The sequence below is a fragment of the Artibeus jamaicensis genome, unplaced genomic scaffold (assembly GCF_021234435.1).
Source record: "Artibeus jamaicensis isolate MK-2021 breed Jamaican fruit bat unplaced genomic scaffold, CSHL_Jam_final contig_332, whole genome shotgun sequence".
Taxonomy (NCBI): Eukaryota; Metazoa; Chordata; class Mammalia; order Chiroptera; family Phyllostomidae; genus Artibeus; species Artibeus jamaicensis.
The window spans coordinates 20,219,856-20,242,311 of record NW_026521788.1 but is presented as its reverse complement, the minus strand read 5'-3'; the positions used below and the strand labels follow the sequence as shown (position 1 = coordinate 20,242,311).

General features: G+C 37.0%; 2 protein-coding genes across 9 annotated transcripts in view; one reads left to right on the top strand and one right to left on the bottom strand.

Annotated features, from left to right (window-relative positions):
• The window catches only part of MYPN (myopalladin), a 126,680-nt gene extending 108,776 nt beyond the window's left edge, over window positions 1-17,904 (bottom strand). Inside the window, exons 1-2 of one of the 2 annotated variants that reach the window (XM_053663832.1) lie at window positions 17,828-17,904; window positions 15,547-15,727 (exon numbers count right to left, since the gene is read on the bottom strand). The gene's annotated coding sequence lies outside the window, so the exon portion shown is untranslated. Of the gene's footprint in view, window positions 1-6,016; window positions 6,090-15,546; window positions 15,728-17,827 lie in introns of those variants that run through there. The other variant, XM_053663833.1, reaches the window with a different exon arrangement.
• A 59-nt stretch (window positions 17,905-17,963) lies between these two features.
• Window positions 17,964-22,456, top strand: part of HERC4 (HECT and RLD domain containing E3 ubiquitin protein ligase 4) — a 128,515-nt gene continuing 124,022 nt past the window's right edge. For 2 of the 7 annotated variants that reach the window (XM_037144385.2, XM_037144380.2), the window contains exons 1-3: window positions 17,966-18,334; window positions 19,673-19,703; window positions 20,159-20,463. In XM_037144385.2, coding sequence (XP_037000280.1) covers window positions 20,238-20,463 — 226 coding nt within the window. In that variant the 5' untranslated portion in view covers window positions 17,966-18,334; window positions 19,673-19,703; window positions 20,159-20,237. Of the gene's footprint in view, window positions 18,335-19,672; window positions 19,704-20,158; window positions 20,464-22,456 lie in introns of all 7 variants that reach the window. The other 5 variants (XM_037144388.2, XM_037144387.2, XM_037144383.2 and 2 more) reach the window with 5 other exon arrangements.

Sequence of the window (22,456 nt, the reverse complement as noted above, 5' to 3'; positions counted from 1 at the left end):
ATGAAGAAAAAAAGAGAGGAACACAAGTACAAAGGAAAAAATGGCAATGAATAAATATCTATCAATAATAACCTTAAATGTAAACTGATTACATGCTCCAATAAAATGACATAGGAGGTAAAAGAGTAAGAAAACACAACCCACATATACGCTGTCTACAAAGGATCCACCTTGAACAAAAGACCTACACATGCTGAAAGTGAGGGGCTAGAAAAAAATATTCCAAGCAAATAAACATGAAAACAAAGCTGGGGTACCAATACTTATGTCAGACAAAATAGTCTTCAAAACAAAGGCCATAAAAAGAGACAAAGAGGGTCATTACATAATACTTAAAAGAGTTGTCCAACAAGAGGATATAACCCTTATAAACATATATGCACCCAACATGGGATCACATAAATATATAATGAAACTCTTGGAAGACTTTAAGAAGGACATTGACAGCAGCACAGTCATCATAGGGGATTTTAACAGTCCACTGTCAACAATGCATAGATTGTCCAAATAAAAAAATCAACAAGGATATCATGGCATTGAAGAACAATCTAGATCAAATGGACTTAATTAATATCCACAGAGCATTTCATTCCAAAAAAGAAAAACATACATTCTTTTCAAATGCACATGATTCATTTTCAAAGATAGACAACATGATGGGACATAAATCAAGCCTCAGCAAATTCAAGAAAATTAAAATTATATCAAGCATTTTCTCAGATTGCAATGGCTTGAAACTAGAAACCAAACTCAAGGAAAAAATTCAAAAACATGAAGACTGAAAAACATGTTATTAAATAATGAATGGGTTAACAATGAGATCAAGTAAGAAATCAATAAGTACCTGGAAAAAAATGAAAATGAACATACAACAACAACTCAAAACCTATGGGACACAGTGAAGACAGTCCTGAGAGGAAAATTCATAGTAATCTTGACATATGTAAAAAAAAGATAGAAAAATCTCAAATAAACAACCTAACATACATCTAAAAGAAATAGAGAAACAACAACAAACAAAGCTCAGGGTGAGTAGAAGAAAGGAATTAATGAAAATCAGAGCAGAATTAAATGACAAAGAGACTAAAAAAACAATTCAAAGGATCAATGAATCCAGGAGCTGGTTCTTTGAAAAGATAAACAAAATTGACAAACCTGTAACCAGACTCATCGAGAAAAAAAGAGAGAACCCAAATAAACAAAATTGAAATGAAAGAGGGAAAGTAACAGCTGATACTACAGAAACACAGAGTATTATAAGAAATCATTGTAAACAACTATATGCCAAGAAATTGGACAATGTGGGCAAAATGGATAAATTTCTAGAAAGATACAATCCTCCGAAACTGAATCAAGAAGAAGCAGAAAGCCTGAATAGAGTGATAACTAGTGAAATTGAAGCAATAATAAAAAACTCCTGGCACACAAAAGCCCTGGACTGGATGGCTTCACAGGTGAATTTTACCATACATTCAAAGAAAGAACTCCTATTCTTCTCAAGCTATTCAAAAAAATTCAAGAAGATGGAAGATTCCCAAACTCTTTTTACAAGGCCCAAATTATCATAATTCCAAAACCAGGTAAAGACACAACAAATGAAGAAAATTACAGGCCAATATCTCTCATGAACATAGACACTAAAATCCTCAACAAAACATTGGCAATCCACATCCAGTAATGTGTTAACAAGATCATATACCATGATCAAGTGGGATTTATCCCAGCGATGAAAGGATGGTACAATATTTGCAAATCAATTAACATAATACATCACATAAACAAAATGAAAAACAAATACCACATGACTATGTCAATAGATGCTGAAAAAGCATTTGATAAAATCCAGCACCCATTTACAATAAAAACATTCAGCAAAGTGGGAGTAGGAGAAGCATACTTCAACATAATAAAGGCCATATACAAGAAACCTACTGCCAACATCGTAGTCAAAGGGCAAAAACTAAAAGTTTTTCTCTTAAGATCAGGAACAAGACAAGAGTGTCCATTTTCACCATCGTTATTCAATGCAGTACTGGAAGTTCTAGTCACATTGATCAGACAAGAAAAAGAAATAAAAGTTACCCATATTGGGAAGGAGGAAGTAAAACTGTCATCTGCAGATGACATGATAGCGTACATAGAAAACCCTATAGTCTGCACCAAAAAACTACTTGACCTAATAAGTGAATTTGGCAAAGTAGGCGGATACAAAGTCAATAATTAGAAATTGATGGCATTTTTGTACACCAACAATGAACTATCAGAATGGGAAACTAGGGGAAAAAAATCTCATTTACATTAGCAATAAGAAAAATAAAGTACCTAGGAATAAATTTTACCAAGGAGGTAAAAAACCTATACTCAGAAAACTATAGAACACTGGAGAAACTGAGGAAGATACAAATAAATGGAGGCATATATCCTGTTTATAGATCAGAAGAGTTAACATCATTAAGATGTCCATACTACCCAAAGCAATCTATAAATTCAATGTAATCACTATTAAAATGCCAATGGCATATTTCAATGATCAAGAACAATACTCCAAAAATTTATTTGGAACCAAAAAAAACTGCAAATAGCCTCAGCGATTTTAAGAAAGAAGAATAAAGTTGGAGGAATCACAATACCTGATATAAAACTATACTACAAGCCCACTATAATCAAAAGAGCCTGGTACTGGAATAAGAACAGACATATAGATCAATGGAAGAGAATAGATTGCCCAGGAATAAGCCCATGCCTCCATGGTCAATTAATATTTGGCAAAGGGGGTATGAGCATACAATAAAGCAAAAATAGTCTCTTCAATAAATGGTGTTGGGAGAACTGGACTGGTGCATGCAAAAAAAAAAATGAAACTAGACCACCAACCTACACCATGCACCAGAATAAACTCAAAATGAATAAAAGAGTTAAGTCATGATATCATAAAAGTCCTAGCAGAAAACATAGGCAGTAAAATTTCAGATATCCTACAAAGCACTATTTTTGCCTATATATCTCCTAGAGCAAGGGAAATACAGGAAAAAAATTAACAAACGGGACTATATCAGATTAAAAAGCTTCTGCACAGGTAAAGAAACCATCATCGAAATGAAATGGGAACTGACTGTATGGGAGAACATATTTGCCAATGATACCTCAGACAAAAGTTTGATCTCTAAAATATGTAAAGAACTCATATGACTCAATGCCAGGAAGACAAACAATTCAATTAAAAAATGGGCAAAGGGCCTGGACATACAGAGGGCCCATAGACATATGAAAAGTTGCTCAACACCACTAGCCATCACAAAGATACAAATTAAAACCACAATGAATTTATCACCTCATACTGGTCAGAGTGGCTATCATTAATAAATCAACAAACAACGAGTGCTGGTGAGTATGTGCAGAAAAGGGAACTCTAGTGCACTGTTGGTGGGAATGCAGACTAGCACAGCTACTGTGGAAAACAGTATGGAATTTCCTCAAAAAATTAAAGATGGAACTGCCTTTTGACCCAGTGATTGATTCCACTGCTGGGAATATACCCTAAGAATCCTGAAACACCAGTTCGGAAGAACTTATGCACCCCAGTGTTCATAGTATCACTATTTACAATAACCAAGTGCTGCAAACAGCCTAAGTGCCCATCAGTAGATGAGTGGATTAAAAAACTGTGGTACATTTACACAATGGAATACTAGGCAGCAGAAAGAAAGAATGAACTCCTATCCTTTGCAAAAGCATAGATGGAACTGGACACTATTATGCTAAGTGAACTAAGCCAGGTGTTGAAAGACAAATACCATATGATCTCACTTATAAGAAGAATCTGGTGAATAAAATAACCTGAGAAAAATAGAACCAGAGGCATGGAAACATGCAACAGACTGACAGCAGCCAGAGGGGATAGGGGAACGGGGATAGTGGTGAAAGAAGGGGAAGGGATTAATCAAAGAACATGTATGAATAACCCATGGACATGGACAATGGTGTGGGGATTGACTGAAGGAGCAGGGGGTGGGCTGTGGGGAGGAGGGCAAAGGGGGAAACTGTAATAGAAAAACAATAAAAAATTATTTTTAAAAAACATGTTAGATTTCTGAGCGTGGACAGCTGAGGACCAAATGATGGAACTTGTTGATTTCATTAAGGTAATTACAAACTGCAAAATCTTGACAGTCAACCACTGGACTTCTCTAAGAAGCAGTCTTAGATTTCAATGTCTGACCTTTAGCATGAAATAAATACAAGGCGGGTGTGTTTTGAAGACTTTGTCATTACACATATCCACACTATGAACAGTGGGGATGGTTTTAGCTATGACCCAGCATATCTGGACCTGGAGTTGCAGAGGAATTGAACACTAGAGAAAGTAGGTCTGTTACCCAAAATTGTAGTTGATACTAGCTCAAACTTGAAATTATAATTGGTGTCTCCCAGTCTAGCATATGAAACTATTTTTACAGTTTTTATGAAATTGTGTCACAGGTGTATAATGCATATATCCATAACTGAATTGCCCTTTCTTGTTTTTATAGGCATTTATTGAGTAACTAGTATGTTCAGAGCACTCGGCTAGGTTGATTTTCTTCAAATCTGCACTATATGTTTTATAATATGAGTAAATGTTTAATGTCCAAGGTAGAATGGAGGAAAATGTCTCTATTTACTAAAAATCTAACACTTGGTAGTCACTGTTCTAGATGCACTATACCTTACTTCATTTATTATTTACTAAAACATTAGGATATGTACCATTTAATTCTCTAATAATATCATAAATGGATATACTTTACCCCATTAGGTCATATTCAAAATTATCATTAAATAAAACTTACGAATACTGAAAACATTTATTAATCATATATTTTTATATAGCACTGAAGTACCACTACAACTGAAAAATTTTGAAGTAATGGGTTGTAAATTATTCACACAGAATGGAGACTGTAGGCAATGACAGTTTCCCTTTACGATGAGTCAACAGTTAATACTCCCAACAGAAGGGTTTTCTCTGTGTTATTCACTTAAATATTCCATTAAAACAGAAAAAGAGAAAGGAAGCTCACAAAAGACCACATACTGCATGACTTCAAACATAGGAAATGTCCAAATAGAAATGACTGCTAAATAATTACGAGTTTTTTGGTAGGAGGTTGGTGAATGTTTCATAATTAATTATGGCAATGGTTAGGAAACTGTAAATATACTAAAACCCACTGAATTGTACACTTTAGTTTAATTGTTCTCTGGCATGTGAATATATCTCAGTAAAGCTGTAATTTTTAAAAGTTCTGTTTTGCTAATCACGCAATCCCTTTGGAGTGACCCTGTGCGACACCCTCTTAATAGCACTAGAGAGTTTTACCATTAATAAGCTGTAATTTCAAAAGGTAATAGGTAATATAAAAATGAACTCCAGTGTGGAAGGCAGGACCTTATAGAGACCATGGAGAGTGATAAGTAAATACTCTGACTGGGAATAATTCGTGTGCATCATAAAATAAATCACTGATCTAATTCTTTATAAAATAATAACACTGAGAAAATCCTGGCCCCCTTCATGATTCTGTTGTCTGCCTTTGACCAGCTCAACCACTCTGTACTTCATTCATGAAAAAAGCACACTGTTACCCGTATGTTTAATTCCTAACCTTTCCTTTTTGGTTCTGAAGTAACACATGTGTTTTAATATTACTTGTAGATACCCTTTCTTCATTCCTCTTCAACATGGTTTTATAAATTTTCTAGGACAGCCTCCCCTCTCTACGCTTGAAAAAACAGTATCTATACACCCCAGAGAACCCGTTTCCACAAGGAGAAAAGGGACGGTTCAGATGAAAACCTTGGGTGAGGACAGACGTAAGAACACTTTTATTGTTCCCTTAAACATTAGATTCCTGGAGGCACCGGGAAATTTCCTAGTAAAATTTACTAGGCAATATTAAACTTTTCAATTGTCGGGACATCCCCTTAAGAAATCCTGGCTTTGCCTCCCAGGATGATTTCCCAGGGACCGCCTTACCTGACACAGGCTGCAGCGGAGCTCCACGGGCTACGGAGGGTTTCGTCGCAGGACTCCCCTCACCTCATTTGTTGTAGGCAGGGAAGGCTGCCTGACTCTTTCTTCCTGGGCTTGCCCATCCTGCTAATTTTAGGCTGCTTCCTCATGCGGCTGCCATGGGTATCAGAGCATGTGGCTGCCCTCCGAGAAGCTATTTTCTCCCATGAGTCTCACTTGTTTGTTTCCAATTTCTCTCTTCTCTGTGCCCACCCCTCTCCACCTCTGTGGGGTTGAGCGATTTCATAGTGATGAATAAAATATCTTTCAGAATCATGCTAACTCTAATCTAAACTCATTCCTGAATCCAAGAGACCAAGAGAAACTTTTTATACTAGTTTTTAGTTGTACCTTCCAGTAGTCATATTTCCTAATCATGTGTATCTAACAAATATTTACTAGGGTTTTACTGTGGGTAAGATGTTGCCTTAGTCACGGGGATACGATGATGAGAAAAGCAGATGTGTATTTCACTGAGAGAATCTTGATAATATAGATTTATCAAATTTCCAGTGTTTGGTGTTGTGTGTTAAGACCTGGGAATATAAAAATAAGTAAATAGAGCCCCTGTCGTCAAATGTATTTCAATATACATAGACATTCAAAGAGGCAGGGCTTAGAAATTCCTGTTGATATTTAGTTTTTATATAATGGATTCACTCATTCAGTTAATCAATAAAAAAGGACATGTGAGTATTCTATTAACATAGTATTCTGCTAGGCCTCAGAGGAAATTTTTTAAAAAGTATAATACAGGAGGACTTCCCTGACTCCACTCTGTGGACAGGGAACCTCGTCCAGGTGCACAAACCCCAATAAAGCTCTATATTGCCTAAAAAAAAGTATAATACAGATCCCTCCCTTAGAAAGACTAAAATCTAAATAAGGAACAATTACTCAGTTGGCAAATATTTAATGGATCTTTACTATATACTGTACATATTCAGTCTCCTCCTCTTAGGGCTTCTTAATTATCTTTTTTTCCTAGAGACATTGTTTTGAAAGGTTTTGTGCAAAAACATTTCTAACAATTATTTTCCATATTTCATTACTCAAAGACAGAAACTTTTGGCAACTAGAGCTTCTGGCTAATATGGAACAATTTGTATTTGTTTATTCCTGAGGATACAAGGGTGGAAAGACCCAAGTTCCTGAATTTCACCTAGCAGTCTAGTGATGGAGAAGGAAGGCAATTGATTATGTTGTAATGTGGCAATTTCTACAACAAAAAATGGAACTAAATTTGGGAGTGGGGTTCTCTCACCTGTCATAGACAGGACGAGTCTTCATTAAGAAGGAACTGTCTGAGCTGAGACTTAAAAATTGGGAATCTCACTCGGTTGGAGAAACATAAAAATGTAGAAAGTTGTGAAAGAATGTATTGCATAGCTTATCAAATAAAGATAAGGTGGGATTTGCAGGATGTGGCAAGAATGTGCTGGCAGAGGATGATAGAGACTTAATTATATAAAGGTGTTGAATGCCTAGATTATAAGGACATGTAACCAAATCTGCATTTTAGAAAGATCACCCCAATGACTGTGTGGATGGATCAAAGAGCCAAGACTATAGGGAGTCCACAGCTGTGGCAGAAGTCCAGAATGGAACTGATGAAAGTTGGAAATGAGTTAGCAGTAGGAATGATGGTTTAAATAACTATGGCCAAAAGCAAAGAAATTATGTCTTCACATGTTATTGGCATAATCAAACAAATTGCTTATTAACTTAAAGGATATAGATATGTAAATGCAGCCCTGGCTGATGTGGCTCAGTTGGTTGGAGGGTGATCCCATAAACCAGAGTTGTAGGTTTGATTCACAGTCAGAGCATGTACCTAGGTTGCAGGTTGGATCTCTGTTCAGGGTGTGTACAAGAGGCAACCCATTGATGTTTCTTTCTCTTTTTCTCTCTCCCTTCCTCTCTCTCTCTAAAAGCAATGAAAAAATGTCCTTGGGTGAGGATCAAAAAATTTTTAAAATGCAGTAGACAAGATACATATGCTAAACAGCATCTCAAAGTTCTCCTTTTTATCCCCTTAAACATTTTTGACGTACTACGCAGCCAGAAGGATTGGAGAACCTGGAGAAGCCATTGCAGGCAGTCAAAACATAGATAATGATTATTCAAAAAACAAGACACATCTGAATATATTCAACTTAAGATATTTTTGAGGTGGTGGAGGTGTTAATTAATTTTACCATGGTAATCACTTCACAATATATGTGTCAAATCATCACATTGTACACACTAAACTCACACACTGTTATATATCAATGATATCTCAATAATGCTGGGGAAAAAAAGACCACCACAAAATAAAGTGAGTACAGGCATACCCTGGATATATTGAAAGTTTGGTTCTAAATCACTGTAATAAAGCAAGTATTGCAATAAAGAGAGTTATTATCTTTTTGCTGATGGAGGGTCTTGCCTTCAGTTTGTAAAAAATGCAACACCTGTGGAGAGCAACAAAGCAAAATGCAAAAAAGAGGTATGCCTGCAATTATATTCTGATGGTGTAGTACTTAAAAAAAGATGTTTTCTACACCAAGAACAATTCTAACACTTATTTCTTCACAGTATTTCTATTTTATTGTCAACACTATCAGAGCTTATGAATAGAAAGTTTGAAAAGCTGCTTCTTGAAAATTAGCTACCTTTTAAAGATTGAAGAGATGAAGTTTGTTTTTATTGAAGATCAACAGCTGAAAACACTTAAATTCACTTCCCAATATACTTATTTTACAAAGAGTAATTATTCTCCTTTTTAAAAAGTAAAACAGCAGCTTCAACTGCATGGCATTTTTCTTGGGCAAATATTTCTGTCATTTTAATATAGTTAAACTGCATTTTGGTAAGGTGGAGGTGACAGCTGTAATTTGTCTTTAGGAACACTGTCCTTCCCAGTCACTACTTGTCAACTGTTCCTTCAGGCTATCACATCTTACATTGAGACTATAAGAATACATTTTCAAACTCTAATGAAAAATCTATTCATAAAATACTTGTTTGATTTATTTTTGGCTTCCAGCTATTTTGTGGTCCTCTGTGCTGCTTTCATAAGATTTTTAATGCTTAATTAAGAATCTGAAATGTTTTGTCAATTCACTTTTAAAAAGTGATAATCAAATTAGATGCATAACAAGGCTGTTTATTTTATATCATTACTTTGAAAGTTATTAATAAAGAATTCAATACATGGACATAATTATTCTCTGCCTAGTTTTTACTCAGAGAAGTAGTACTGTTAATTTGACAAAGACTTGTGGCTACAATTAGTTTTAGTGCTGATCCTATTTAAAGCCAGCAAAACATTCTACTTAAATATATATATGTATATATACACATATATGTACAATATATACACACATATATATAATTTTGCCTTTTGACTTACGAAGGTTATATGGGACCTGGCATGAGGAACAAAATAAATTGAATTTCCCAGTTTTCATATTTTTAAAAATATATTTTATTGATTATGCTATTACAGTTGTCCCATTTCCCCCTTTATTCCCCTCCATGTTGCACACCCCTCCCACCCACACCCCCTCCTTTAGTTCATGTCCATGGGTCAAACATATAAGTTCTTTGGCTTCTACATTTCCTATACTATTCTTCACCTCGCCCTGTCTATTTTCTACCTACCATTTATGCTACTTATTTTCTGTACCTTTTCCCTGTCTCTCCCTCTCCCCCACTGATAGCCCTCCATGTGTTCTCCATTTCTGTGATTTTGTTCCTGGTCCAGTTGTTTGCTTAGCTTTTTTTTTATGTTCAGTTGTTAATAGCTGTGAGTTTGCTGTCATTTTACAGTTCATATTTTTCATCTTCTTTTTCGTTTAACATTTCATATAATAAGGGCTGGGTGATGATTAACTCCTTGAACTTGACCTTATCTGGGAAGCACTTTATCTGCCCTTCCATTCTAAAGGATAGCTTTGATGGATAGAGTCATCTTGGATGTAGGTTCTTGCCTTTCATGACTTGGAATACTTCTTGCCAGCTCCTTTTTGCCTGCAAGGTTTCTTTGGAGAAATCAGCTGATAGCCTTATGGGCACTCCTTTGTAGGCAACTGTCTCCTTTTCTCTTGTTGCTTTTAAGATTCTCTTCTTCATTTTAATCTTGGGTAATATAATTATGATGTGCCTTAGTATGTTACTCCTTGGTTCCAACTTCCTTGGGAGTCTCTGGGCTCTCTGAGCTTCTTGAAAGTCTATTTCCTTCGCCAGATTGGGAATTTTTTTCCTTCATTATTTGTTCGAATAAGTTTTCAGTTTCTTGGACTTCCTTTTCTCTTTCTGGAGCCCCTATGATGCCAATGTTGGAACATTTAAAGATGTCCTGGAGGTTCCTAAGCTTCTTCTCACTTTTTTGAATTCTTGTTTTTTCATTCTGTTCTGGTTGAATGTTTCTTTCTTCCTTCTGCTCCAAACCATTGATTTGAGTCCTGGTTTCCTTCCCTTTACTCTTGGTTCCCTGTAGATTTTTCTTTTTAAAATTTATTTAGTTTAAATTAATAAATTTAATTTTTAGATTTATTTTTTTAAAGATTTTATTTATTTATCTTTAGAGGGGAAGGGGAGAGGGAGAGAAACATCAATGTATGGTTGCCTTTCATGCGTCCCCTGCTGGGAACTGGCCTGCAGGGAACCAGCCTGCAACCCCAGTATATGCCCTGACTGGAAATCGAACCGTGATTGTCTGGTTCGCAGGTCCGCACTCAATCCACTGAGCTACACCAGCCAGGGCTAAATTTATTTTAAATAAATAAATTTAACTTATAAATTTATTTATTTTAATAAATAATAAACAATAAATTTAAATTTGTTTATTGTTGTTTAAGTACAGTTTTCTATCTTTTACTCCCTTAGATTTTTCTTTAATTCACATAATGCAACCTTCATTACTACCTGGGTCTTTTTTATGCTGTTGAAATACCCAGTGAGTTTGTTGAGCATCCTGATAACCAGTGTTTTGAACTGTGCATCTGATAGGTTGGCTAACTCTTTGTTGCTTAGTTGTATTTTTTTTTCTGGGACTTTAATCTGTTCTTTCATTTGGGGCCATTTTTTTTGTTGTTTTGTTTTGGCATGCCTGTTACTAGAAGGGGGTGGAGCCTTATATGTTCACCAGGGCAGGGCAATCCATGTCCCTGTGTTGTGACACTGTATGTCGGGGAGGGGTCAGAGAGGGAACAGTGCTGCTTGCTCCACTCTCTGTGAACTTTCAGTCACTTCCCCTGCTTCCCACAAGCACATTGGGCCCTTCTGGTGCTGATTCCCAGGTGGGTGGGTTTATGTAGGTTCTAGGAGCCTGTGGGTCTCTCCAACAAACTCTCCTGTGAGGCTGGGAGTTTCTTGTTGCTGCCCCAATCCTCACAGGTGTTTTCAGTCAGTGGTTTGAGGCTTTATTTCCCTGCACTGGAGCCCTGGGTTGTGAGGTGTATCTCACTCCCCAGTTGTTCCTCCAGTTTATCTGCATGTGGATGTGGGACTGCCCGATCCACCAGCCACCACCTTGCTGTGAGTCCTGTCCTTTCTGCCCGGTTGCTCATCTCTACCCCTCCTACCAGTCTGGATGAATATTTCCTCTTTAACTCCTTGGTTGTCGGACTTGCATACAGTTGGATTTTCTGTCAGTTCTGGTTGTTTTGTGTTTTTAAAACAGATTCATATAAATATAGATCCCACACTTCATACTGTATTGTTTTGGTAATGCTCTCATTATCAGTTGGAACTTGCAGGATATTCCTCTTATTATTTCTGTGGGATAAAATTAATGTTAAAGCATAGTTCACAATACAGTTGAGTGTTTTGTTTTTAAAACAAATTTTTATTCTTTACTGACAGGGGCACACACACACACACACACACACACACACACAAAACAGGCCATCTTGAGCACTTTATCTGTTCAGAAAGCATAGTAACTGGAGTACTCACACTAATTTCAAAGACATGAACACATCCCCACATACTGGTCAAGGGACACATTACATGTGATTTTTCAGACTTATGCCTGTTTCAATGCCAGTTGAATTTCTAATAATTAGGAGATTAAAAAGCAAACACAAAGAAGTTATAAAGAGTTATAAGAAGAGCATTTAAAAATGTTTCAGTAATTCATTATATGAACATTACTACTGTTTCACACTGAGATGCTGAGAAGGAAATTGCAGCTAAAATGTAAATTTGGAGCAGGAAAGGAGGTTAGTATAATTGTGAGAATGAAAGTTGAGAAGGATTCTATAATAAATATTCTGAATTATTATACTTTATATGACAGATTAAGTGGCGTATAACATATAATAACATCAGGTCAGTAAACTATCAGCGACCCAGCATTCTTGCTATTCTCCGATTCCCTAGAAACCATTCATCACAACCCTGTTAACCCCAACCCCACAGTGTGTCTTAAATCTCCTTTCTTCACTTTATCCCCTTCATAACCACCTTACTTCTCACCATTATTTTCTCACTTGGATTGTTGAAAAGCCTGCTAAATACACCTTCCATTTTGACCCTCCTGTAATTCAGCAATCCTATCCAATTCAGCAGCAAACACATTTAACTGTTGCCCCTACTCCTGGCATAAAACCCTTGAATAGTATGTAGAATAAAACTCCTTACTGTGCCCCACTGAATCTGGACTCTGACTGCCTATCAGTGTCCCTGTGCTCTGTCGATATTAAATTTTTTCTTCAGTTCCTGGAAATGCCAAGTTCTTTCTTCTCTCCAGGGCTTTGCTTTGCTCCCTCCACCCAGACTGTTTTCTCACCCCTCTCTTCACAGGGCTTGATTCTTCTCTTTGTCCTCATTTTTTTCAGTGCCACTCTAAGTTATTGATTAAAGCCGTCTCCTATCACAAGCACAGAGACAGAAGATTAGTATACTCCAGTCATCATTTGCTGCTAGAAAAAAGGTCAGCTTAAGGTCTCATACACTTCTGGCCCACGTGTAGAGCAATGGTCCAAACCAGTGTTTGTGGTGCCCACTGGGTAATGGTCCAGTTTTCTTTATTCATCCTCATGGTTGGTTGGAAGCAGATTCATATCAGGATTATGGAATAGAGGGTGGTTACCATCTCCCCAGGAAAAAGGGCTTGGACCTGATGAGGAGATGGGGGTAGGCGACAAACTCTACTGCTCTCCATGGTATTCTTAGTTTTAATAGCAACTCCTCTTTGAGGCCTTCACTGTCCATTTAATTTCAAGGACTTTCTCCATCATTCTGTATCTTTACCCCCTGTCCATACCCTTAGTATTTATTAAAATACTTTTAATAAATACTTTTATTTCCCTGCCTAGTTTTTTTTTCTAGAATTGGAAAGGCAGCACAGAGTAAGTGCTCAGTAAAGACATTGAAGAATCTCAAAAAAGATCTGCCTTGCATATATTTCAGACTGAAGCCATAATGCTAGCCCAAAAGCCAAGGAGAAATGACAATGGGGCCCATAAGATAGGAGATGAAAAGAGCAGGACTCTTTAGTTCTTAGGGATTAAGTGAGAGACTAAGAAAGTGAGGGCCATGCAACTGCTTGGTGAAATGGGGGCTCTCACCTCAGATAGCAGGAGTTGGTAAAAGGATTAGAGGAGACTTTTCCAGTTGTCTAGTCAAGGCGAAACCCATGGTTTGTGGCAACTGGTGACAAATTATTTTGGACAATACCATTCTGTCCTTTCAAAGTTAAGAATAAAAAAATTAACCTTGCCACTTCCCCATTGTTGGAACTAAGGTTCTTTTATAGCAATAATGTTATTGCTATTAGAAATAATAGCAATAGTAATGTTATTGCTATTAGAAAAAACATTACAATGTAAATCTTTGTTCATACTTTTATTTTCCTGCCTCTGTTTTTATCTAGCCCTCTTACTAGAATTGGGAGAGTGGCACACAGTAAGTGTTCAATAACTATTTTTAAAATACATCTTGTGCTTCCTTAGGACAGAGTCCAAGAAGTGATATACTGTATTTTTCAGAGTATAAGACACACTTTTCTTTCCCCAAATTTGGGAGGAATAATGGTTGTTAATGCTGCTGTTGAGTTCTGTTTACATTTACATTGATGAAATATTATGTTATTGATGTTATTAAATATTTTACCAGATTTTTTGCTTCAAAATTTTTTTCCTATTTTCCTCCTCTAAAACTTAGGTGTGTGTTATGGTATGAAAAATACGGTAATACAGATAGCTCAGTACAATATATCACAATAAATATTGCTATTGTTATGAACTGTTAAGTGAAATTTACTGTCTCCTGAAATGTATTGCCAAATATATTTCTTAAAAGACTGGTAAATGACAATGCTGCCAGCACCATTAATTAATAATTCAATAAATAATTTTTTGGCATGTGCTGTAGACCAGAAATTATATATATATATACACATATACATATACATATACATATATATACATATATATGTTGATCTGTTTTCATTTATTTTTGTACATATGTAATATAAATTTATTAATTATACATTAAAATATCAGGTAATGTAAATGTATATGAAAGAAAATAAAATAGTGCAATATTATAGAGAGTAAGGGGGTAGTTTTTGGATAGGATAGTCAGGGAAGACTGGATGGATGACATGAGAAGAGAATTGAATGAAGGAAGTGAGATGAGGTTCAGCACGAACAACATGGCTAGACGGAAGGGAGCAGCAAAGGTAAGAGTGGGTCAGAATGAATACCTATTTTAATGGTGTCTCAACAGTTACCTTTTGTGATAATGTAGTAGTAAAGAAGTATTTTATTTTGTTCTAAATTAAAATTATGTCATTATTGGTGATATGAAATACTTCCCCAAATGTCCTTTAATTACTTGTAGTTCACAAGAGATGATATTAGTAATAATGACAGCTATCATTTATAAAACACTTGCCAGGTTTGAGGCACTATATATGTTGTCTTATTAAATCCCCATAACAACCCTGTGAGATATGAGTTAACATCCCCCATTTATAGAAATTGTACTGAGAAGAAATTTTCTGTAAAACAGATCATTAGTAAATGTCTGTGGGTTTGAGAGAATAGGAGAGAGGTTTGAGGTGGTCTGTAGACTCAGATTCTGAATCCAGACAAACTAGGACCAGAGGCCACACTCCTTATCAATTTCATGCTGCTTTTATGCAGCAAATTTCCTAATACCCCTCTTATCTTATAGTCATCTCATTTTAAAGACAATCACAGGCTATTTTTTAAGAACTTACACCACCATTTCATAGATTTATAAGGTTAAAAGGAACATCTAGAAATGTTCATTTCACTTTCTACAAGTAAGACCTATCTTTAAAAGTATTCCAGAAGGAAAAAACTTTGAGATTTTGCTTTTGGCATAAGTCATCAGTTTTACTCAAATGAACTCATAAAAATTCTCTACCCACTCTCCCCTCCGAAAAAAAATTCCAGAGAAAGATGCACCCAAATGGCAGAGAGTGTTGTCCACCAATTCAGGCTCTCTCTTCCATTAGTATAAAGTAGTACCTGAGAACTCAAAGACTGTGTCTCTGCTCCCTTGCATCCAGATATGTAGAACTTGCTAATGTTATATGTGCAGAAGCAATATGTGGCACCTTCCAGATAAGGGTTTTAAAAAGCATCCTCTGCCCTCATCTTCTCAGGTTCCTGGAAATCACCTTTCACTCAGTAGGAACATTCACTTGATCTGTTAAGAAGGTAAAAAAAAAAACCCCAAAAACCTTTATTAAGTCACTCAAATTTTAGTATTGATTTGTTGCACCATCATATTATCTCAAATCCCATAACTTTCTCTTTAATAATATATGAGGTCTACCTGGAAAAAAGTCCAACCATTGTTAGTATAGCAGAATGGTTTGTGCTGCTACATTCATGTAACCTGGCAGCCAAGGAGAGAGGACTGGAATGTGCATGTGTGAACTAACATCCTCACTGTACTAGTCAGCGGGGTGGCAGGAGGTGGTAGGTGCCCTTTGAGCATGTGTACTGTGTGGCTGTCACGGCGAAAATGACTGAGGCAATAGAGCAATGAATATGCATCAAATTTTGCATTAAGCTTGAACATTCCTCTGCAGAAACTATTCAAGTACTTCAGAAGGTTGCAGCTATGGGCCGCTGGTGATTGGCAGCTTCATCACAACATGCCCACTCATGCATGTCTTTTTGTGTAGAATGCTTTGATGAAACATCCAATTGCCCAGGTGACTCAGCCCCGCTAAAGCCCAGATTTGGTGCCCTGTGACTTCCAGCTTTTCCCAAAATTAAAAGCACCTTTGAAAGGGAAGAAATTTCAGATTGTAGATGAGATTCAGGAAGATACAACTGGGCAGCTGATGGTGATTGGGAGAACGGTGTGAGGTCCCAAGGAGCCTACTTTGAAGGGGGTTGAGGCTTCACTGTCCTATGTACAGTGTTTCTTGTACCTTGTATTTTCTTCAATAAATGTCTCTATTTATCATATTACATGGCTGGATAAATTCTGGACAGACCTCATGTTTTGAGGCATTAAGTCCTTAACATTAAAAGAGAATAAAAGTCCTATAAGGGCAATGAAGCTATCAAAATAGGAATAAAGTATGTTTTGTGGATATTCTCACTACCCCCAATGTTGAAATTATGCTTTCTTCTCTTAAGCATCTTGTCATTTTTACACTTATATCTGTACATACTATTGTTGGTTGAATTGAGTCCCCCCAAAGAGATATGTTGAAGTCCTAATCTTCACTACCTGAGAATATTTGAAAATGGGGTCTTCACAGGTATAGTCCAGTTAAAAAGAGGTCATAATGGATTAGGGTGGGCCTTAATCCAATGACTGGTTTCCCTTGAAGAGGAAAATTTGGACACTAGATAATGCTCCGACTTGTTGAGACAAACAGGGAAGAAAGAACACCATGTGGAGATGGAGGCAGAGATTATAGTGAATGCCAAGGACTGCCAACAACCACCAGAAACTAGGACAGAAGAATGTAAAAAGAAAAAAAAATTCTCTGAGAACCCAAGAGGGAACCAGTACTGCTGCCACTTTAATTTCAGACTTCTGGTTCCCATAACTGAGACAATAAATTGCTGTTATTTTAAGCCATCCACTTTATGGTATTTCTGTTAATGGCAGCCCTAGGAAACCAATACACATACTTACACACATTCTAGCACATACTAATCTGAAATATACTTTTCAATGAGATAAAGAAATATGACCTACTGTGGAATTCTTTCCAAGGTTTCAACATTTACTTTGAAGTCACAGGTTCTAGCAAAGTCTAACATATATAAACAAAGTGCCTTCTTTCAAGTTTACTCTTTTTTATGAGATTATGTTAAGTAGACTGGCCTAGGAAATCCAAACTTTGTTTTTATAAAGCATGGACTGTTGTCATATGCACTACTTAGTTTTATCTGAATGAAGATTTTGCAAAGTTAAATTTATCTTCCAGAGAGAGAGCAGAAAGTGTTGGCAGCCATCGCTGTATCAGAAGCCTAAATGCTGGTGTTGACATTTAATGCCATTGCTATGAATATACCTGTCACACTCAGATTAACTCCAGCTGAGGCAAAGGGATAAAATAAAAGGCTTCACCCACCTCATAACTATATTTATATTTCACCTGCTACTTAAAATTCTCCTTGGAAAAAGGCAGAACAAGATAATAGACTGGAAACTATGACTAGAAAGACAAACCAAAAAAACCAAGAAATTTTTTTCACTAAAAGGACGCGCTGTTACAAAACACACCCGCACCATCCCTGGTCTACGTAAACTCCAATTTAGGTACTTCGCTCTCACCCCTTAAAGGAACGCAGAACAGCACACTACGCAGGCGCCCGAGGCAAGTGCCTAGGCGGGATTCCGGCGCAGTTGCGCAGCCGGGAAGTGGGCGGGCTTGTGCGCTTGCTCTGTGGCTCACTTCCGGCCGACCCCTCTCCAGCTCCCCCCCGCCTAGGCACCTCCCCCTCTCTCTTCTCCCCAGTCTCTCCCCAACTCTACACTCCCTTCCAGCTCTGCGCCCCGGTCGCTTCCAGTCCTTCCCCTCCTGCTCCCTCAAGGTTGCTGACGGCTGTTTCTGGACTGGACACCGGTGGCGGCAGCTTTTCTCAGAGGAAACCGGTAAAGTTTAACAGAAGCCAGGGAGGGGAGCAGCGGCACCAACGCCAGAGGAGCCCTGCCTAGTGTTAGCCGCCCCTGGTTGAAGGAGGGAGTCCGAGCACTGAAGACCTACCTGTGCTGCCGCGCTGCTTCACTCTCTGGGGAGGCACCTCCGTCTCCTGGGGCTTTCCTACCTTGAGGGGCCGGGTGAGTCCTTGTCCCAGTGGCTTGGGGGTGTGCGACGGCTTTAGAGATGGGGCAGGCCAGGCTGGGCGGATACAGGCCAGCCAGGCGCAGGGTGCTTTCTCAGCGCTTCCTCGTGGTGGGGGGCGGGGGATCAGGCAGTGTGGGGCTTCCTGGCTGGGGGTTGGAATGTCGCACCTCCCTGGGGAAGGGCTCCCTCGGACAGGGGGCTACGGAGGTGCCGAACCTCGGTCACTGGTCTCCAGGACTTCGGAGAACTGGCGACTACTATAGTGATTGGTCGAGGTTGGGTGTGTTGTAGAGTTTTTCTCTCCTCTGGTTCTCCTGAGCTGATCTGAGTGGATGTTCAGGGGATATAATGAATGTAAGAACTGCTTCTCTTCCCCAACCTGTTGCTGGTGTGCGGACGCCTTTCTTATGCCCCTCCCGACTTTGTAAAGAAAATGTTCATTAAACCTCGTGCACTCAAATAAAGGTATATTTTCCTGTCCTCTTAAAAAACAAACAAACAAACAAACAAACAAACAAACAAACAAACAAAAAACCCCAACAACGAAAAATCGGAGACAATGCAAAGCTCACGGGAGCTATCAAGTTCTGATGTTCCAAAAGACTGAAATCAAACTTCTGTGACTGGATGGGGTCAGGGAATGGGACAGCTTCAGCACTTGCTAGCCCGAATGTAGGAAAGTTGGGTTTTGAAACTTCTCAGGTTCTGTGTAAGGAATGTGGGTAACTGCAGCGGGAATACGGCTGACTTCCTGTAATTGTATTATTTAGTAATGCGTTGTATTTAAAGATCTATGTAGATTTAGATGAAGGGGACTCTTGTTATCTGTGCCTTTACAAACGAAGAAATACCCTGTACTGGAAAGTTCTACGGATTTCGCCACCAAACTACGGATGGCCCAGCCCCCATCCCTACTCTTGAAAAATCGGCAGTGCTGGGTTACTTGCAGTTTTTTTACATCTTCAAATAATTGTCTCAGAGGTATAGATAGATATTGATTGCCCAGGGGAAATATTTTTCAGTCGCAGTTACCACTCGTAATAGAAAATGTTGAATTTTGCGGAGAATCTTTATATTAAACTGCATGCTTTCTTTTGTGAATATTATAATTATATACATTGATTTAGTTTTAAAATTAAACTTGTAGTGAGGTCGGAGGGTTACTATTTTGATTTTTTAAAAAATATGTATGGTCTTCGGAGGTGATTGTCTTAAGATCAAGGCTTGACAAGAGAACAGTTTTTTCTAGGGCCTCAATATTGGCATGAATAATTGGAAGTCATTTTAATTGTGGGAAATTTAAAGTTTCCATTATTGGTTTTCTGTTACAGATAAGAATATCAGTTTTCTGTTGATGTGGAGGTAGGTATTAGAAGGTTTAATTATGCTGTGACTTCAGGGAGATTTCAGGGTTTTTATATTTCTGTAGTTAAAAATTTTTCACTGTGTAATTATTTGACAGTTGAAGCAGTGAATAGATGTCTTATTTCTTCTATTGAACTTATTTAAAGAAAAAAAGACTAATTTCATCAAGGTACTTAATATTTGTGCCTTACAAATAGTAAAGATAACAAAAAGTAAAAACTGTGTTTTAAATTTTACAAAGAATCATGAGGATTGATACACTTTCCCTAAATATTTCTATATTTTATATATTTTTAATTCAGCTTATTGTTTTTTGAAACTGAATGATACTTAAATGTAGAATATTATAAAATAGATTTGGTGTTTAGTCCATAGTGATGATTGTAACTTGGCTCTTGAAAGAACATCATATTTCCTTGGAAGTCATCTTAACTTTTTTTCTGTCTCCTCAGACATAGGGATACCTCCAGCTTTCCACTGTTTCAGAAGGGAGTTTTTTATTGAAACTGGAAGACCTAAAGAATTATAAACATGTTGTGCTGGGGAAATGCGTCTTTTGGACAGCTAGGTTTGGGTGGAATTGATGAAGAAATTGTATTAGAGCCCAGGAAAAGTGACTTTTTTATAAACAAAAAGGTCCGAGACGTAGGATGTGGACTCAGACACACTGTGTTTGTTCTGGATGACGGGACTGTGTACACATGTGGATGTAATGATCTGGGACAGCTGGGTCATGAAAAATCCAGAAAGAAACCAGGTAAGTTGAAAACTTTTTTGTTTGGTATTTCTAATAATTATATCATTTAATTTTGAAATGTCAAATAATTTCTCTAGTCCTAAGCCCATATTTTTTAAATCAAGCTTTAAAAGCAAGTCAGGATTTAACTATATCCTTTACATTTGCATACTTCTCAGTACTTTAAATAGTTTGTGATTTCCTGTTTTAACTACTGCTATTTTAAATTCTTATTGTATAAAGCTTTGATTTCAGAACATAATTATGGTGATGTAAAACAAATAGAGAAAACCAGTCTGTATTGTTTAGATTTTGATACAGAGAATATAGAATATATAGGATGTAGGTCTTTAACAAGTACTGTTCAGTTACCTCGGGCAGATTTTAAATGCATAATTTATTGTGTTGTTTTCCATATATTGGAAAGAAAAAAATTAATATGAAAGCATTTTATTTTTCTAAAATATATCCTGATTCTTCTGTTTTTCTCCTTGTGGTAACATTTTAAATATATAATTTTATTTGGCTTAGTTTGAAGGTTTTTTTTTTATTCCCCTAATCATCTAGTTTCAGGTAGCATCACTGGCTATTAAAAGTTTTGTGACTGTGAGATGTCCTTATTTTGTAGTAGCTGTACAAGCCAAACTGAAAATAATTTGTGGGGTAATGAGAATTTGGGGGAATATGGTCACATTTTATGTTATTTTCCTGGTTATACATATTTTACTTTATTTATTTTTAAATATATTTTATTGATTACGCCATTACAGTTCTATTTCCCCGCTTCATTCCCCTCCACACCCCTCCCCCACCATTCCCTCCCTTTAGTTTATGACCTTGTGTCTCAAGTTCTTTAGATTCTATATTTCCCATACTATTCTTGCCCTCTCCCCTGTCTATTTTCTATCTACTGTCTATGCTACTTATTTTCTGTACCTTCTCTCCCCTTCTTCTCCCACTCCCCTGTTGCTAACCCTCCATGTGATCTCCATTTCTATGGTTCTGCTCCTGATCTAGCTGTCCTCTTAGTTTGTTTTTGTTTTAGGTGTGGTTCTTTTACTTACTGATTTTAGAAAGAGAAAGAGGAATGGGGAGCAAGAGAGAGAAAGAGAAAGAGGAACGGGGAGCAAGAGAGAGAGAAAGAAACAGAAACAGAAACATCTACCCATTGCTCTACTTATTGTGCATTTATTGGTTAATTCTTGTATGTGACCTGATGGGATCATCCCGCAACCTTGCTGTATTGGGACAAAGATCTAATCAACTGAGCTACCCAGCCAGGGCCAGGCTATACATATTTTAAAATCAGATATTATCACAGTTACAAATATAATTATTATGTGAATTTTGCTTTAATTGTAAGAATTAAAAATTAACCATTAAGGTGTAAATTCACATAAGAATGCACCTGTATTGATTTGCAGTTTCTTTTAACTTCAACCTATGGCACTTAAGTATTTTCTGTGGCAGTTATTTTTCTTTACAATGTCATTATTTAATAGGCTTCTAGTATTTACTTTTGCGAGGTTAATGTAGGTATAAAATATTAAGGTGTTAAATTAAGGTATGTTATTCATCTTTCATACACCACTTACCACCATTCCAGACTTCACTCTTCTAGCTTGTAAATACTGTATACATCCTTTCTTGTTGTTGAGTCTTAATCTCTTCTGCCTTAGTGTGTAATACATTTTTTTTTGGATAAATGGTAATGATGCTTAACACAGTAGGTTTAATTATTGCAGAACTCAAGGTAAAAGTGAGCTTTCTTGTACTTTAGCTCACTAAGGATATTTTATGGGCTCTTACCAGATTTCGTAATCTTAGGCATGGAGGTTATGTTTGTAGTAATTTACTATTTGGATAGTAATTTACTAATCAGCATTTGTTAATCATTGCTAGAGGCAGGTGAATCCTTTACTTTTTTTTGCTTACCTTGGAATGCTGCCTCAGGTTGAGATTTATGGGACTGTTACTATTCTTATATTTAAAATGTCCCAAGAAATAACTGAAC